General features: G+C 43.0%; 1 protein-coding gene across 6 annotated transcripts in view; it reads left to right on the top strand.

Moving 5' to 3' along the window:
• Positions 1 to 19,167, top strand: part of ANKRD55 (ankyrin repeat domain 55) — a 113,209-nt gene that overhangs the window by 74,575 nt on the left and 19,467 nt on the right. For all 6 annotated transcript variants that reach the window (XM_027520275.1, XM_027520274.1, XM_027520279.1 and 3 more), the window contains 2 exons: positions 8,823 to 9,007; positions 17,531 to 17,698. In XM_027520275.1, the coding sequence (XP_027376076.1) occupies positions 8,823 to 9,007; positions 17,531 to 17,698 (353 nt within the window). The remainder of the gene's footprint in view (positions 1 to 8,822; positions 9,008 to 17,530; positions 17,699 to 19,167) is intronic.

The following is a 19,167-nucleotide window of genomic DNA, read 5'->3' on the forward strand; positions in this document are numbered from 1 at the left end:
CTTTGATTTCCACTGACTGCTGTGAACAACCCTCCCCACCCCACCCTACTCCCTGCCTTTCCTCTTCAATCTGTATAGACATTAATCCAATCATACTAGAATATTGATAATCCCCTCAATACATGAGAAAGATTCATCCAACCTTCCGGACTTGGTCATCCTCTTCCCCTTTGGTGAAACATTTCTTTCTACTTTAAATGGTATATACTTAACAGTAATCTTATTGATTTATTTGGCCGTATCAGGTCTTAGCTGTGGTATGCAGAATCTTTCTTTATGGTGTTCTGGCTCAGCAGTTGAGGCTCAAAGGTTAATTTGCCCCATCACATGTGGGATCTTAGTTCCTCAGTCAGGGATTAAACCCGAATCCCCTGCATTAGAAGGCAGATTCTTAACCACTGGACCATCAAGAAAGTCCCAATACTTTTTTCTTCTTGCCTTCCCTGTCTGATCCCTTCTAACTGCAGAATTTATACTTGTTCCTCCTTATTTCTCAAGGCTCAACTAAGTTTACCCTCGTTGCTGAACTCCCTTTTAGAATTTTCCCCTCTGTCTAGTACTTCCTTCCTTCTATTGCTGGTGTTACTATCAGTGGGTTGCCTACATCTCCTCTTCTAGACCACATGCTTAAGTAAACATGCCTTACTCATCCAGATGTCTCTCAAGACCCAAAACAGACCTTTGTGAATCTTTGTGAATACCAAAAAAGTTTTCACTGAATTCAGTTCAACAAGCTTATCCATTGAAAGCCACTGGAATTGGAATTAGTGCTTTATTGGGTTCTTTCTGTGATATACCATTTTCAGCTTAATCGAGACCTCCAGGAATGCATTGCCTTAGTATCAAGGAGTTTTTCCTAATGATATGTAATCTAGGATAACTATGATGACAGGTCAGCGAGAGGGCCAAGTATCTACTGCCCCTCAAATCTCACCTCTAGCTCCTTCCTCCTAATCCTAGCTAATGTATTTAGAAGCTTCCTCAGTAGGTACTCTTCTTGCAGTGCATTTTTCAGGGGTGGGTAGAAAGAAAAGAACTGCCCTAATGTAAAGCAACTATTTCATGTTTGTTCATTCAGTATGTGATTAAGGAAATTATACACACACCCCTGGAGCTCTGGAATGTAACCATGAAGCCACCAGTGTCTGAGACTGATTTGGTCCAGCATGAAATTCTCCTCCTTCCTGTGGTGGCCAAGATATGTGATCACTGTTTGAATTGTGTCAAAATTCTATAAATATACTTTAAATATATTCAGAGTGCCAAAGGATAATTATAAATGTCATAGGCCAGTGGATCCAGACCATAGATGAAAGAACCTTAGAGCTGGGAGGGACCACACAAAGTCATTTAATGCAACCCCTCTGTTCACACGTGGAAAACCAGTGCACAGGGAGGTTACCATTGTCCAGGCTCAGCCTACACCCACAGGTGCCCAGACCACACAACTCCCAGTGCTTGATTAAAGGACATAAGCCCAGAATAATCAAAGAGAAAGTCAAATTTACTAAATCAACTCCCAGTACCTTGGAAGCAAAGATGGAATTATCTTAAAGGATAGCCTAAATTAAAGTGACCTGCATGTGTCAGCTCCCCAGGGCTTGGCTGCAGAGAGGGAAGGAGATGGGTAGACAGCCGAAAAATAGGAACTCACCTAGGAGTAAACACAAGTAAAGAAAGAAGTGAAAAGATAGTGAAAGGTGGGAGACAGTGAGAAAAAGAGAGGAAAGCTAAGAAAAGAACGGGTGTAATTCTAGTTTGGCTTTGCCCATAGTTTGTAAGGCTTGTTTTATTTATTTATTTATGCTATGTTCAGCCAATATTTATTACAAGTTACTCTTTATTAGGCTCCATTTCAGCAGAAAGACAGTGTTTCTACACATGACCACAGCAAGGAAGGAGGTTTCGTGGGGGTGTTTTCCATATTAATCATTAGAACACCTGTGAAATGATGTAGTTCAGCAGCTGAGGGTCACAGTTCCTCATTGCCTCTCCCCCACCATTTCTATCTTACAGTAGCCCTCCAGGGGGGTCAGCCCCAAGTTTTGGGATACAGAAGACTCTGGTATCAGGCCAAGCAGAAAGCCTGGGTCCAAATGGGCTAACTATGAAGAGGGTCCTGACTCCAAGCTACGATATTGGGCACCTTTCTCTTCTAGTCAGGCTTCTCTGATAGCTCAGTTGGTAAAGAATCCACCTGCAATGCAGGAGACCTCAGTTCAATTCCTGGGTCGGGAAGATCTGCTGGAGAAGGGATAGGCTACCCACTCCAGTATTCTTGGGCTTCTTTTGTGGCTCGGCTGGTAAAGATTCTGCCTGCAATGTGGTAGACCTGGGTTTGAGCCCTGGGTTGGGAAGATCCCCTGGAGAAGGGAAAGTCTACCCACTTCAGTATTCTGACCTAGAAAATTCCATGGACTGTGTAGTCCATGGGGGTTGCAAAGAGTTGGACACAACTAAGCGACTTTCACTTCACTTCCCTTCTAGTCAGCCACAAACCCTCAACTCTCATGTGTTCACAGTCTACTGGTTCACAAGCTAGTAGGTTTTCCCCTCCAGCTCCATTCCAGTCTAACACATTTTGGCTCCAGATGAACTTAAGAGCCAGCGTTCTTCTCACAGCACAAAACCACCTAGCCCTTTAAAAGGGCCACATGACCTAAAACCCTTTCCTCTCCTTTGTGCAGTCACTGTCATGTGACAAACAGACTCCTACTTCCAAGAGAAGGACAGAGATCGGGGTTCCCTTCCTGAAGAACCCACCGTAGAACTAATTTCCCCAACACGTTAACAAATAAACAACTAATCCTAAATCTTGCACTAAGATTTCTCGGGAAGTCACTAGAATAAAAAGGGTCTACAATAAGTATATTGAAATCTTGTTTTTTATCAGTCTCTGATAACAAAATTCCTGTACGTTAATCTAACTTTCTTCTTGGCAAGGCTTCTTATGAGTTCTTCTCCTTCATGAGGTGTAAAGAGAAAATGACTAGGACTCAGTGGTTCCCGGCAGCCTTTAGGTTACATGGAGGCAATTTCATGGATTACCCACAGACAAAAACAACACAATAAAAGAAAAAGAAACCCACAATCTCATTTGGCCACCCAATGCAGAATCCTGCTGCTGCTACCGCTGCTAAGTCACTTCAGTCGTGTCCGACTCTGTGCGACCCCATAGACGGCAGCCCACCAGGCTCCCCCATCCCTGGGATTCTCCAGGCAAGAACACTGGAGTGGGTTGCCATTTCCTTCTCCAATGCATGAAAGTGAAAAGTGAAAGTGAAGTCGCTCAGTTGTGTCCGACCCTCAGCAACCCCATGGGCTGCAGCCTTCCAGGCTCCTCCATCCATGGGATTTTCCAGGCAAGAGTACTAGAGTGGGGTTCCATTGCCTTCTCCGAATGCAGAATCCTAGAGCTCCATAATAAGATCTATACAATATTCTTACCCTGTTGAAAAATATTCCCACCAAATGAAAACTCACTCTCCAATTTTCCTAGGGCCCGTTGTGGGCAACACCCATTTCTTCTCTCCTGGTGCTTCCTGGTGTCTGTGACCGAGGCTTCCCAGGCCTGGAGATTCCACCTGATGGAGGTGGAGAGAGAATGTTGCTGGCAGGAGACCGCTGAGCCGGGGCCTCTATTCATAAACTAGGGACCTCTCTTTGTTGTTGTTGTTTAGTTGTTCAGTCGTGTCCAACTCTTCCGAAACCCCATGGACTATAACCTGCCAGGCTCCTCTGTTCATGAGATTTCCCAGGCAAAAATACTGGAGTGGGTTGCCATACCCTTCTCCAGGGAATCTTCTTGACCCAGGGATCAAACCCGTATCTCCTGCTTCTCCTGTATTGCAGGCAGATTCTTTACCACTGAGCCACCAGGGAAGCCCTAGGGACCCCTCTAGGGCTCTCTCAAATTCTTATGAGGATGCACCATGGCAACCGTCCTAGGCGAGGCTTTTAAAGCACCAAATGTGGAGAGAAGGTCTCAGTTGGTAAGACACCCTTCACTGCTACTGATGCTGCTGATACCAACAGCAGTTTTCACTTTAATTCCTCCCATGTGAACATGCAGGATCAAATAAATAAACCATTTCTTTAACTGAAGACAAAATAGTATAACAGTGAAGTGTCAGGGCTCTGCAGTCAATCCCAGCCTTGCCACCTCATGGCTGTGACACTGGACAATGAATCTGCCTGTGATGCAGAAGACCTGGGTTCGATCCCTGGGTTGGGAAGATGCCCTGGAGAAAGAAACAGCAACCCATTCCAGTACTCTAGACTAGGAAATCCCATGGGCAGAGGAGCCTGGCAGGCTACAGTCCATGGGGTCACAAAGAGTCAGACACAACCGAGCAACTCACTGACAGACAGAATCCCTCTGTGCCTCCAATTTCTCCTCTATAATATGAGGATGATAAGAGCACCTATCTTATGCTACTCGTGCCACGGAGTTGTTGTCAGGATTAAACAGGCCGTGCTGGGCACAGAACATTCACTCGGTAAACATCACTATCACCATTATTCTTGGGAGGATATTATTATAAAAACAATGGTGATGTAAATGAGGGTGGGATTTGGAGACAAAGGAATTGTCTGAAAGATTCAGGACAAAGGCATTTTGGAGGAAAGGGGTAAGCGGGTGAAATTTCTCTTATCCAGAAAAGCCATGTAAGAGTCCAGCTCGCAAGGGAAATGCTGACTGGGACTGTCTGCTCAGGAAGTCAGAAGGGGCCCACTCAGATGTGCCAGACTACAGCCCACCCCCACCCCGCATCTAAGCTGGCTGCTTCCAAAATGGCTCCTGCATGGGTCAGGCAAGGAGGGAGGAAGACAGTATGTAAGATCCGGGTTCTGTTTTTTCCGTCTGTGCTTGACGCTCCATTCCACACAGAAGGAGAACCCGTGACAGGCTGTTTTGCTGTTTAAAACACTTTGGCAAGCTGAATTCCTTTACTCTTCCAGGAAACTGTAAACAAAATCAATTCATTGGGTGGACACTCTTTTTTGCTTCTATTTTACTTCTCCAGTGGCTAGTGCTTCTTAAAAGGGGAGAGGGGCTTCTTGATTGTCTTAAATATACATATGTCAGACACCTCAAAATATGTTTAAGTAACATTAGGTGAAAGAATCTTAGAAAAGCTGATAAAGCAGGCATGAAAGCTTAGATGTGTTCACTGTAGCAACCTTTTGATGACAGGCATGCCGTGGAACTGAACTCATTGATCCAAATTATTTAAAAGTCATTGTGAGACAAAGGAAGGACAGAGGGAGAAGAGGATGTAGGGGGAAGGTGAGACGGAGGGAAGGCTAAAGTTGGCAGGCAGGGACTAGGTTATGGGTGTGTCCTCAGTCCCCCGGCAGGGCTCTGGGGATAGACTCAGAGAGGATCCCGACGGCAAACCAGAGCCCTGGGCACCTGGGAGGGCTTGCACTCACGGGGAGGATGCCCAGCCCAAGGGAGTGTGAGTTCGAGCCCGCTCAGTCACTTCAGTAATGTTCCACTCTGCAACCCTAAGGACTGTAGCCCACCGGGCTCTTGTGTCCATGGGATTCTCCAGGCAACCCAGGAGTAAGCTGCCATGCCCTCCTCAAGGGACCTAGTGTGACACTAAATAGCAAATAAAAATCTTCATGACAGGTCAAAAGAGATACCACAGAAGAAAGGAACACGTCATTCCTCTGGCATGTGAGCAGAGGGCTCCACATTTTTCCTGGGCCCCACAGATTATGTAGCTGGCCATGGTTATAGCATTTAAAAACCACTCAGCACTCTTCCTGGGGCTCAAAGTTGAGAGTTTTGCTGCCCTCAGCCTTTGTTCCTGCAAGAGCTTTCAGAACTGGTCCATGCAGCAGCTGTCCCCAGTACAGGGGGCAAGCACTCCAGGGTTCACTGTGTAGTGGTTCTCTGAGAAGCCATGCTGAGTCACAGGATATCCGGAGAGTTCTTGGTGCAAACAGGGAGAGGGGAGGGAAAGGAAGAGGAAAAGCCAAAATGAATGGGTTCTGTTCCACGGAATTGTGCAAACTGACTCAGAGGTTCTAAAACACAACCCTGGGGTCAAATAATCAAGTGGGAAGAATGCCAAAATAAATGTTACATACTTGGAAAATGTATTATGAGATGGCTGTTGAACAGCATTTGGAGTGTATTAGAATTGCAGCTTTTAAAAAGTTCAGTACTCCCTTTCAGCCCAGGGACCCTGAGTCTGGCATGTGACCTGGCTCCTGGCCCCCAGAACTACAGCTTACCTCTCCCATTTCTTTAAACTGCTCCTCATGCCTCCTAGGGGAGAAGGCAATGGCACCCCACTCCACTACTCTTGCATGGAAAATCCCATGGACGGAGGAGCTTGGTAGGCTGTAGTCGATGCGGTCGCGAAGAGTGGGACATGACTGAGCAACTTCACTTTCACTTTTCACTTTCATGTATTGGAGAAGGAAATGGCAACCCATTTTCTTGCCTGGAGAATCCCAGAGACTGCGGAGCCTGGTGGGCTGCCGTCTATGGGGCAGCACAGAGTTGGACACGACTGAAGCGACCTAGCAGCAGCAGCAGCATGCCTCCTAGGGACCTCCATTCTACCCATAAGACCTGCCGCCTAGAGATTCAGGGTGTCTGTGGATTCATTGAGAAAATGCAGATGAATTATTATTATTATAATATTTACTCAAATATCAGTAGAAAACTGAAAGATAAGACTTTCCACAGTGTGAGACAGAATGACTATTTTATTGGCCTTTGAGGATTTATGGTTATCTTAAATTGCAAATGCTTATGTAGTGCAGGCATGCTAAGCTGCTTCAGTCATGTCCAACTCTTTGTGATCCCATGGACTACGTGGCCTGCCAGGCTCCTTTGTCCGTAAGATTCTCCAGGCAAGAATACTGGAGTGGGTTGCCGTGCCCAGGATCTTCCCAACCCAGGGATTGAATCTTAGTCTCCTGCATCTCCTGAATCAGCAAGCAGTTTCTTTACCACTAGAACCACCTGGGAAGCGCTTATGTAGTGCTTTTTTGTATTTTTCAGTCCAGTGAAAAATAACATGCACAATATTTACTTACTTGCTTATTCAAGCTAAAGAGATATAGGACACTCTCCTGGAAGAGCTGGTGATTTTTAAGGTTGGGACAGGTTGCTAAAAAAACTATAGAGCAATCTCATTCCAAAGATAAGATAAAAACTTATAGATCTACACAGAAAGAGGGATCCGATTTAAATGGTTTCCTGAAGCTCTTTCCTTTTCATACTTGTTTTATTTCTTCATTGATTAGCTACTAAATTATGACCCACTTCTGTTTAAAAAAGATTTTTGACAATTAAATTACATGCAACTTCTAGCAATTTGACTATTACCAGATCATTTTGGTCATCATTATGCCACTAGTCAGTATTCATCATTGTCATTTTGTTAATATTAAAATTAATTCTGCCAGCTTCTCAGGGGTCAACCTCTACAGTAAGCAGGATACAAGAAGCATATATTTAATGAGGAAGTTATCTAGGTAACCCACCCATCATGCTAGCTCTGATGTCAGTCAATTACACACATTTATTTTTTTAATATAAATTTATTTATTTTAATTGGAGGCTAATTACTTTACAATATTGTATTGGTTTTGCCATACATCAACATGAATCTGCCACAGGTGTACATGTGTTCCCCATCCTGAACCCCCCTCCCACCTCCCTCCCCATCCCATCCCTCTGGGTCATCCCAGTGCACCAGCCCCGACCATCCTGTATCATGCATCGAACCTGGACTGGTGATTTGTTTCACATATGATAATATACATGTTTCAATGCCATTCTCCCAAATCATCCCACCCTCGCCCTCTCCCACAGAGTCCAAAAGACTATTCTATACATCTGTGTCTCTTTTGCTGTCTCACATACAGGGTTGTCGTTACCATCTTTCTAAATTCCATATATATGCGTTAGTATACTGTATTGGTGTTTTTCTTTCTGGCTTACTTCACTCTGTATAATAGGCTCCAGTTTCATCCACCTCATTAGAACTGATTCAAATGTATTCTTTTTAATGGCTGAGTAATACTCCATTGTGTATATGTACCTCAGCTTTCTTATCCATTGTCTGCTGATGGACATTTAGGTTGCCTCCATGTCCTGGCTATTATAAACAGTGCTGCAATGAACATTGGGGTACATGTATCTCTTTCAGTTCTGGTTTCCTCGGTGTGTATGCCCAGCAGTGGGATTGCTGGGTCGTATGGCAGTTCTATTTCCAGTTTTTTAAGGAATCTCCACACTATTCTCCATAGTGGCTGTACTAGTTTGCATTCCCACCAACAGTGTAAGAGGGTTCCCTTTTCTCCACACCCTCTGCAGCATTTATTGCTTGTAGACGTTCCTCCCTGGACTTCCTGGGTGATCAATGGTAAAGAATCTGCCTGCCAGTGCAGGAGACTCAGGAGACACTGGTTCGATCCCTGGGTGGGGAAGACCCCCTGGAGGAGGAAATGGCAGCCCACTCAAGTATTCTTGCCTGGAGAATCCCATGGACAGAGGAGCCTAGTGGGCTACAGTCCATATGATCCAAAGAGTCAGACCAGACTAAGCACCCACATACCTTAAGTCCTCCTTAGTTCACTAATTATGGAAGACAACTTAGCTCTTACAGGAGACAAAAACCCCTGCCAGGACTTGAGACAAGTTGGTGGGTTTAATAAAATGCATTTTATTTTAGTGTGTGTTAGTTTTGAATTTTTTTTTTTTTTTGCTTTGAATTTTTATCTTAATTTGCATAGACAGGGAAGAGCACTGGATCATACATAATGAGCTTTTTTTGACTCTGTTTTTCCAGAGTGGAAATAGAATTCTGTGTTCCATCATTCTGAGCCATCACCAGGGTCCGTCCATAATCAACTACGACGATGAGAGTGGCAAGACATGCGTGCACATCGCTGCAGCAGCAGGTTTCTGCGACATCATCAATGAGCTGGCAAGAGTCCCTGAGTGCAACCTGCAGGCTCTGGATGTGGACGACAGGTATCCGTGGCCACGCTGTCACCTTTTCCAAATTTTAATCTCAAAACAAAGAAGATGTTTAAGGAGTTATCTTATATGACTGTGTCCTTACTGCCAGTAATATTAATATTTATACCTGGGCTTGTGACAATAAAAACTGCTCTATATTAGTCAGGACAGGAAAAACCATTGTTATGAAGAGAAACGCTGTGACTGTATTGTCAGACTTTCCACTTTTTGCTAACTGTTCTCAGAAGGCTTTCTGTATATCAGCTTCCTGCTATATGCACTTTTTGTTCTTAACAGTAAGTCTTATTTTTTTCCTTCATTCCTGGATTATGTCATAAAATCAACAAGCTCTTGTTATCCAGAGAAGAGCACAATAGAGGCTTTGTGTTCAGAACTAGACATGACCTTACCAGGGTTCTGTTTTGGTTTTCTTTAGTCATTAAAGATGTATTTACATAGATAAGGAAGCTGAGTCCAGAAAGGTGAAGAGACTTGCCTAAGAGGTAATTAGCAACTAAGTGAAAACTTGTTGTTCAATCTGAGTCCAGCTCTTTGCGACCCCATGGACTTCAGCACGCCAGGCTTCTCTGTCCTTCAGTATTTCCCACAGTTTTCTCGAATTTATGTCCATTGTGTTGGTGATGCTATTCAGCCATCTCATCGTCTGTTGTCCCCTTCTCTTCCTGCCCTCAATTTTTCCCAGCATCATGGTCTTTTCCACTGAGTTGGCTCTTCGCATCTGGTGGCCAAAGTGTTAGAGCTTCAGCCTCAGCATCAGTCCTTCCACTGAGTATTCAGAGTTAATTTCCTTTAGGATTGTCTGGTTTGATCTCCTTTCTGTCCAAGGGACTCTTAAGAGTCTTTTCCAGCACCACAGTTGTAAAGTATCAATTCTTTGATGCTCAGACTTCTTGATGGTCCAACTCTCACATCCATACATGACTACGGGTTTTGACTAGACAGACCTTTGATGGCAAAGTGATGTCTTTGCTTTTTAATATGCTGACAGAAGAAGTGAGAACAACAATCCCATGGCCTCCAAAATGAAAACCCAATCACAGAAAACTAACCAAAATGATCACATGGATCACAGCCTTGTGTAACTCAAAGAAAACTTGTACCCTTGTCTTTTAAATGTAGAGCTTTTCATCTACTGGCCCTTCATCCATAATCAACTATTAGAATTTTTCAATTACAATGCTTATCTAACCTTTGCTTCAGTTAGGCATAGACTCAATGAAAATATAAGAATAATATAAAAACAAATAAGACTGTTGAAAACAAGTATAAGGCTTGTACCTTATATATAGTTTTGTTTAAACCTTTTTCTATTGAAGTGCAATTTAGCCACCTACTTCCATGATTTTAGATTCCCCAAGAAGCACTTCCTACTACTTCCTGATACCTGAAACCCTTATCACACAGGAGAAAGAAATCTTGGGTTCCATGTAAGTCTCAGAAGCTGGAGACAGTTAACAGGATGACTTTAATTAAAATTAATATATAAATCATTGAAAGTAGACCTTTTCTGAAGAGTAGATATTGAACTTGAGCAGGTACAAAAGTAGAAGGATTTTGTTACATGAAGAGAAAAGGTGAATGATCCAAAAAGAGAAGAAAAAAACACATGTAAGGCAATGGCACCCCACTCCAGTACTCTTGCCTGGAAAATCCCATGGGTGGAGTAGCCTGGTGGGCTGCAGTCCATGAGGTTGCTAACAGTTGGACACAACTGAGCAACGTCACTTTTCACTTTCATGCATTAGAGGGGGAAATGGCAACCCACTCCAGTGTTCTTGCCTGGAGAATCCCAGGGATGGGGGAGCCTGGTGGGCTGCCGTCTATGGGGTTGCACAGAGTCAGACACGACTGAAGCAACTTAGCAGCAGCCGCAGCAGCAGGGGGACTTGCCTGGTGGTCCAGTGGTTAGGATACCTTGTTTCCAATGCAGGGGGTGGTGGGTTGAACTTTGGTCAAGGAATACATGCCATGTGGCCAAATAAATAAAAGTAGAAAAATATATACATTTTTAAAGAACACATTTAGGAAAAGAGGGTTGGAAAAAAGTTTGCCTACTTCAAAATACTTCTAGAAGCAGCTCTAATACAGTGTTTCCCACTTGAATTATCACATGCTTCAGTTCAGTTCAGTTTAGTTGCTCAGTCATGTCCGACTCTTTGTGACCTCATGGAGCACAGCACACCAAGCCTCCCTGTCCATCGCCAACTCCCAGAGTTTACTCAAACTCATGTCCATTGAGTCGGTGATGCCATCCAACCATCTCATCCTCTGTCGTCCCCTTCTCCACCTGCCCTCAATCTTTCCCAGCATCAGGGTCTTTTTAAATGAGTCGGCTCTTTGCATCAGGTGGCCAAAGTATTGGAGTTTGAGCTTCAACATCAGTCCTTCCAATGAACACCCAGGACTGATCTCCTTTAGGATGGACTGGTTGGATTTCCTTGCAGTCCCAGGGACTCTCAAGAGTCTTCTCCAACTCCACAGTTCAAAAGCATCAATTGTTCAGTGCTCAGCTTTCTTTACAGTCCAGCTTTCACATCTATACATGACCACTGAAAAACCATAGCCTTGACTAGACGGACCTTTGTTGGCAAAGTAATGTCTCTGCTTTTTAATACGCTGTTTAAATTGGTCATAACTTTCCTTCCAAGGAGTAAGTGTCTTTTAATTTCATGGCTGCAGTCACCATCTGCAGGGATTTTGGAGCCCAAAAAAATAAAGTCAGCCATTGTTTCCACTGTTTCCCTATCAATTTGCCCTGAAGTGATGGGACTGGATGCCATGATCTTTGTTTTCTGAATGTTGAGCTTTAAGCCAACTTTTTCACTCTCCTCTTTCACTTTCATCAAGAGGCTCTTTAGTTCTTCACTTTCTGCCATAAGGGTGGTATTATCTGCTTATCTGTGGTTATTGATATTTCTCCCATGCTTAGGAGAGAAAATTTAGTTCCCCCAGTCTCAGGGAAGAAAGTATATCCAAAGAGAGTAAGAAAGTGCAAAAGATGGGGCCCTACAAGGGTTCAAAGTGAAGTAAAATCTCAAGACGGGTCTAGTTTCTGCTCCAGAGCTCAGCTCAGCCTGCTCTGCATTTTGTTTCAGTTTCTGCATCCTGCACTGGATAGCTCTGCCTTCACATTGACACTGTAAGCTTGTGTCGGTAGAGAATTTTTCAAAATTTTCATAGGTTTAAGTATTGAAGCATTTGCAACAATTGTGGCTTCACTTCCCGTCTTTTTTTTTCCAGATAGAAAGTTTTTGAGAAAAGGGAAGAAAAATAAGGCAATGATTTTAAAAAATAAAAAAAAAAGAGGATGAGGGAAAATATGAGGGAACTAGTCCTCCTAAATTATTAAAACACATCATAAATCTATGACATTTTAAAACATGTTGGTCCTAGCCTAAGATTGATGGTACAGAACACATAACTCATAAATAGCTTGTATAGCTTAAAGGGCCCAAATTTCACCAGTCTATGAAGTCATGCTTTCCTTTAGCATCCAAGTCATTTATCTTCAGGAAGGAGAGTCTTTAATCAAACTCTCCTCCCTACATACTTATGGGAATTATCTAGGGAATGTTTGCATTTTCCATAAGTGGTTCCTTGGCTTCTGACACCTTACCAACACTGCATTCTTGTACCTATCATCTCCTGTCATTCAGAGACTGCCTCCTCAGCCCACTGCTTGTCTCTGATGAATTTCTTCTGAATCATGGGCCCTGGTTCTCCAGCTCCTTACTGTGATAACTGAGTCCAATCTGCTGTGTTTGAAGACTATCCTGAAGCGTAGAGATAAGAAAGGGACTGCGGCTTACATAACTTGAAACTAGATACTACATATTGCCCACAAAGGCTTTATGTGTATTAGTTAGAAATTATCTATGCTTCTCTTGTTTCTGCAAAATAATTTTTTCCCTGAGTCCTTCTGGACCTCTTCTTCCATGCTGATGTTCTGAATGATCTCAGGTTGCCTCAGCCTGCCTCACTTGAAGCAGGGCTTCAGTTCCTGGCTAGAGATTGAGGTTGGGTTGCGTTGCAGTAGTGAGAGAGCTGAATCCTAGCCACTAGACCAAAGACCAGGGACAAGGCCCTGGCCCTTCAACGTGCAGAAAAATAATTCCCACAAAGATAGAAAGTAGTGGAATAGGTAAAGTATTTATTAGGAGGAAAAAGAGTACAGTATATGAGGATAGACACACAGGCGGACTCAGAGGAAGAATTGCACCCTCAGGGCAGTTCACGTTACTTATATGGGGCATTTCCTCCAGGTTTCCTTGGCCAATCATTTTAATTTGCCTGGTTCAGAGTTCATATCTGTTACATCTCAGGATCCTCCCATGTGTACACACACATCTCTTAGCCAAGATGAAAGAGGTCTAGGGGTGGGTGGCATCAGCATCACTCCTGTTTTGACCTCCAAGAAGCCTTTCTTTGCATGTGCAGTTGGGAGGTCTCCTGACTTCAAAAAATGAGAAATATGTGGGCTCTTATCTTCTGTGTGGGCAGGGCCCAGCCTCCTCTCTCGGCTGTCCTGATATTGATAGTTTGTAGTTTCTGTCCACAGGGAATGACTCTCTAAACTTTACCCTGGGGACCATCTACCTCCTGCCTCAAGAGAAATTAATAGTCACTCTTCAGTTCAGTTCAGTCACTCAGTCGTGTCCGACTCTTTGCAACACCATGGACTGCAGCACGCCAGGCTTCCCTGTCCATCACCAACTCCCAGAGCTTGCTCAAACTCTTGTCCATAGACTCAATGATACCATCCAACCATCTCATCCTTTGTCATCCCCTTCTCCTGCCTTCAATCTTTCCCAGCAACAGGGACTTTTCCAATGAATCACTTCTCATCAGGTAGCCAAAGTATTGGAGTTTCAGCTTCAGCATCAGTCCTTCCAATGAATATTCAGGACTGATTTCCTTTAGGATTGACTGGTTGGATTTCCTTGCAGTCCAAGAAACTCTCAAGAGTCTTCTGCAACACCACAGTTCAAAAGCATCAATTCTTCAGTGCTCAGCTTTCTTCATAGTCCAGCTCTCACATCCATACATGACTACTGGAAAAACCATAACTTTGACTAGATGGACCTTTGTTGACAAAGTAATGTTTCTGCTTTTTAATATGCTGTCTAGGTTGGTGATAGCTTTTCTTCCAAGGAGAAAGCATCTTTTAATTTCATGACTGCAGTCACCATCTGCAGTGATTTTGGAGCCCCCCCAAAATAAAGTATTTCACTGTTTAAATTGTTTCCCCTTCTATTTGCCATGAAGTTATGGGACCATTAGTACAGTCACTCAGCAATTGTCATAAAGGAGTATTTCACAATGTGCCAAAGAGAATTGTCATGTGTTGATAAATCTGACTGCATTGATGTTCAACCCTCCATCTATTGAATTCATTGGCAATATATTCTCTAATCAGGAGGGTATAATATGGCTGGTGCCTCATCTTGTTTCATAATAAATATTGTCTGGAGACCTCTCAAATAGAATGGAATGAATCATATCTTGTACAAGCTCAAATAGGCAGTGCAATTGATGACAATGTTGAAAAAATATATGGTCCTATATTAAGTGTCCTCAAATTGCTGTCCATATCATAACATGAGGAGGATGCTTGATTGACACAGGACACAGTCACCCATGGGGACTCTGGTCATACTGTGGACATGGCTGCTGCTGCTGCTGCTGAGTCGCTTCAGTCATATCCGACTTTGTGCGACCCCATAGACGGCCTCCTACCAGGCTCCTCTGTTTCTGGGATTCTCCAGGCAAGAACACTGGAGTGGGTTGCCATTTCCTTCTCCAATGCATGAAAGTGAAAAGTGAACATGGCTACACTCCCAGTACTAAGTCCTGAGCCCCTTCAGACAGATAGACCCAACTGAGTCCTTCTCTGTCTCACCCACAGACTGCCTCCATGTCTGAGAGACTTCCTGGCTCTCCAGGGGTGGTCATCTGCCAGGGGTCAAGCCCCAGAATGAAGCCAAAGAGAGGACTCCCATGCCTTCTTTTCCTGCCCCAGGATTGATCCTCTCCCAGACTGACTGACAGGAAGAATAGCCCTTCTCTTCATGGGAAACCCCATTCACAGGAATGTCATCTATCACCATTCCCCGCTTTAGCCTCCCAGGGTCCCACTGTCCAGACACACCACACAGACATCCCCAACCACCTACTTCCCAGCATCTCTGCCAAAGAAGCAAGGTTCAGGTCCCCTTTGTTGTTGAGTCCAATGGTCCTTTATGCTCTTATCACCTTCTTGTCCCATTTGCCTTGATGGTTCTTTCTACAGCTGGGGAACTGTTTTGCTCCACATCTGCTCTCAGTTCTGGGCTTGGCTTTTGGAAACAGGAAGACACTATTTCTCTTATCTACCCTGCTATATCCCTCCCTTCAAGTTGGGCATAAAGTCAACCATATCCTTATATGGAGGAAAGGGGACAGGTAGAAAAGTATGTATACAGTTCAGGATCTTAAAATTTGATCCCACTGCATTAATAAATGGTGTTGAGAAAAGCTGGCTATGTAACTGGAAAAATGGTCAGATTGGCTCCACACCTCACCACACATATCAGAATACACATTCAGATACATGTGCAGTTTTGTTTAAATCCAAATAAATCTAGAATAAAATATTAGTTTCCTATTTATTTACATTCAGTAAATTTGCTTTTTTTGGATGTATAGTTCTATGAATTTTAACACATACATAGATTCATGCAATCACCACAAGGCAGACCCAAAACAATGCCATCAATTCCAACACCAACTCAGATTGTCCTTCTATAGTCAAGGCTTCCCCCATCTCCAAGCTCTGGCAGCCATGGATTAGTTCTCTCTTTTGGGTTTTGCCTTTTCCAGAATGTCATGCAAATGGAAATATACAATATGTAATCTTTTGAGATTGCTTTATTTCACCTGGTAGAATGCACTTGAGATTTATCTATGTTCCATATACCAGTAGGCTATTCTTTTTACTGCTGAGTAGTATTCCATTTTGTGGATAAATTATGGTTTGTCTACCCACCCATTGAAGAATATTGGGCTGTTTATACTTTTGGATGGTTACAAACAGTACAGCTATAAACATTTGTGTACAAGTTTTTGTGTAAATGTCAGTTTTCATTTCTCTAGCTATAGATATAGACATGAGATTGCTTGGCCATATGGTAAGTATGCTTAACTTTAGAAGGAATTGACAAACTATTTTCTGGTGTGGCTGCTTCTAAAAAATGTATAAAAGTTCCAGTTGCCCTGAATCTTCATCCATACATGTATTGCCAGGTTTTGGTTTTTTTTTAACTTTTTTTTTTCATTGAAGTATAGTTGATTTACAATGTTGTGTCCATCTCTGCTATCAGCAAAGTGACTCAGTTATACACATATAGAAAGCCTTTTTTTTTTAAATTTAGCCATTTAAATAAGTATGTAGTGGTATCCCATGTAGTTTTAATTTGCATTTCTCTGAATGAAAAATGTTACTGAGCATCTTTTCATGTGCTTGTTTACCAATTACACACTTTCTTTGATAAAGTCTTCAATCTTTTGCTAGTTTTTTAAATCGATTTGTATATATTTTTTTTATTGTTCAGTTTTTAAATACTTTACATACTCTCTTTGTTGGATGTGTAATTTGCAAATATTTTCTCCCAGTCTCTGGCTTTTTTTTTTTTTTTTTAAGAAAATGATGGTTTTGCCACTTATCAAAAGTTTAAACACTGGTGAGTATGTATCTACCTTCTGGCTAATGAAGAACTTTCTAAAATATAAAAGCATGAAACAAATAAAAAATGAAGAGGTAAATAAATGTGGTAATTTCTTAAAATTTTTATGGAAAACCACTAAAAAAAATTAAAAGCTAAGTAACAAATTAGAGGAAATGTTTTCATAAACCTAAGTAGAAAAAACCCAATACCTTAAATATTTTAAAAGCTTATATGAGTTAGTAAGAAAAGCTAACAACCTAATAGAAAATGGACATAGGGCATTAAGGCTCATTTCAATGAAGAAACTAAAATGTCAAATAAAATGTATTTCCAAGGTTCTTCCTCATGTTATTTAAAGAAATGCAGATTCAAACAACACTGAAGTACTAATTTTGCCTACCAAGTTGGCAAAGATTTTTAAAGATGTTGATAACACTTCATATTAGGAAGGAGTAGGAACGCAGCTGGTAGGAGGAAAAATTGAGTCAGTTTTCTTGGAAGGCAATCCTGGCACTATGTATAAAGAGCCTTCAAATTGTTCATATCCTTTGACCCACTACTTCCTTTTTGAGGAAATTCGCAGAAAGACCAAAGAAGGGGAAAGGCCGCAGAGTATCAGAATTAGAGGAGAGGCCTCTGCACACATACACCATCACCCTGAAACCCCATTTAGTGCATACCATTTCCACACTGTAAGTAGCAACAAGTCTGTCCTGCCAGGACCCAACTTTGAGCAGGAGCTGTTGTCAGCTGGGTCATCTGTATCATTCATGTACTCAGACACTTGTGCTGTCCCCCTGTGGTCCCCCAGGACACCTCTGCACTGGGCTGCAGCTGCAGGGAAAGCAGACTGTGTGCAGTCACTGCTGGAGCTGGGAATGGACAGCAACCTGCGAGACATCAATGAGAGCACGCCCCTGGCCTATGCCCTGTACTGCGGCCACACGGACTGTGTCAAGCTCCTCTCCCAAGAGAGCAGGTGAGCGCACCAGGAGGCACTCATTTTTTTCTTCGTCTCAAAGATTTATAAAATTGGATGCAATTGTCTAAACTGCCAAAACCAGCACAAAACGATCTATAACTTAATAATTGTGTTTGACATTGCCAACTACAAATTGGTACTTGCCATCTACCTCTACAAGGATTAAACAGTGTGCTGCTGCAGCTGCTGACTTTCAACAGCCCCCCCCACTGAAAGGCTCTCAAGGTGGAGAGCAGAAATGAAGCTCTCTGTGCTCTAGAATAACTGACAGAACAGGTCTCTAGATAGTTAGATGTTTTCAAGAACCAATTTTATGAGCCCAATTCTTGCATCTCTTTGTATCTAGAAAAGCACAAAAATCTTTCATGGTGACAACTGTTCCTCATGACTAGCAGTTCAGTTCAGTTCCTCAGTCACGTCTGACTCTCTGCGACCCCATGAATCGCAGCATGCCAGGCCTCCCTGTCCATCACCATCTCCCGGAGTTCACTCAAACTCACATCCATCGAGTCGGTGATGCCATCCAGCCATCTCATCCTCTGTCGTCCCCTTCTCCTCCTGCCCCCAATCCCTCCCAGCATCAGAGTCTTTTCCAATGAGTCAACTCTTTGCATGAGGTGGCCAAAGTACTGGAGTTTCAGCTTCAGCATCATTCCTTCCAAAGAAATCCCAGGGCTGATCTCCTTCAGAATGGACTGGTTGGATCTCCTTGCAGTCCAAGGGACTCTCAAGAGTCTTCTCCAACACCACAGTTCAAAAGCATCAATTCTTCGGCCTTCTTCACAGTCCAACTCTCACATCCATACATGACCACTGGAAAAACCACAGCCTTGACTAGACAGACCTTTGTTGGCAAAGTAATGTCTCTGCTTTTTATTATGCTATCTAAGTTGGTCATAACTTTCCTTCCAAGGAATAAGCGTCTTTTAATTTCATGGCTGCAATCACCATCTGCAGTGATTTTGGAGCCCCAAAAAATAAAGTTTTCCACTGTTTCCCCATCTATTTGCCATGAAGTAGTGGGACCGGATGCCATGATCTTTGTTTTCTGAATGTTGAGCTTTAAGCCAACTTTTTCACTCTCCACTTTCACTTTCATCAAGAGGCTTTTTAGTTCCTCTTCACTTCCTACCATAAGGGTGGTGTCATCTGCATATCTGAGGTTATTGATATTTCTCCTGGCAATCTTGATTCCAGCTTGTGCTTCTTCCAGCCCAGAGTTTCTCATGATATACTCTGCATGTAAGTTAAATAAGCAGGGTGACAATATACAGCCTTGATGTATTCCTTTTCCTATTTGGAACCAGTCTGTTGTTCCATGTCCAGTTCTAACTGTTGCTTCCTGACCTGTGTATAGGTTTCTCAAGAGGCAGGTCAGGTGGTCTGGTAGTAAGCTCCTGCAAAAAGTATGTGCTTGATTGCATGTACTTCCCCTTCACCAAAACCCTCCCAGCCACCTCTGCTCA

This window comes from Bos indicus x Bos taurus, chromosome 20, assembly GCF_003369695.1.
Source record: "Bos indicus x Bos taurus breed Angus x Brahman F1 hybrid chromosome 20, Bos_hybrid_MaternalHap_v2.0, whole genome shotgun sequence".
NCBI lineage: Eukaryota > Metazoa > Chordata > Mammalia > Artiodactyla > Bovidae > Bos > Bos indicus x Bos taurus.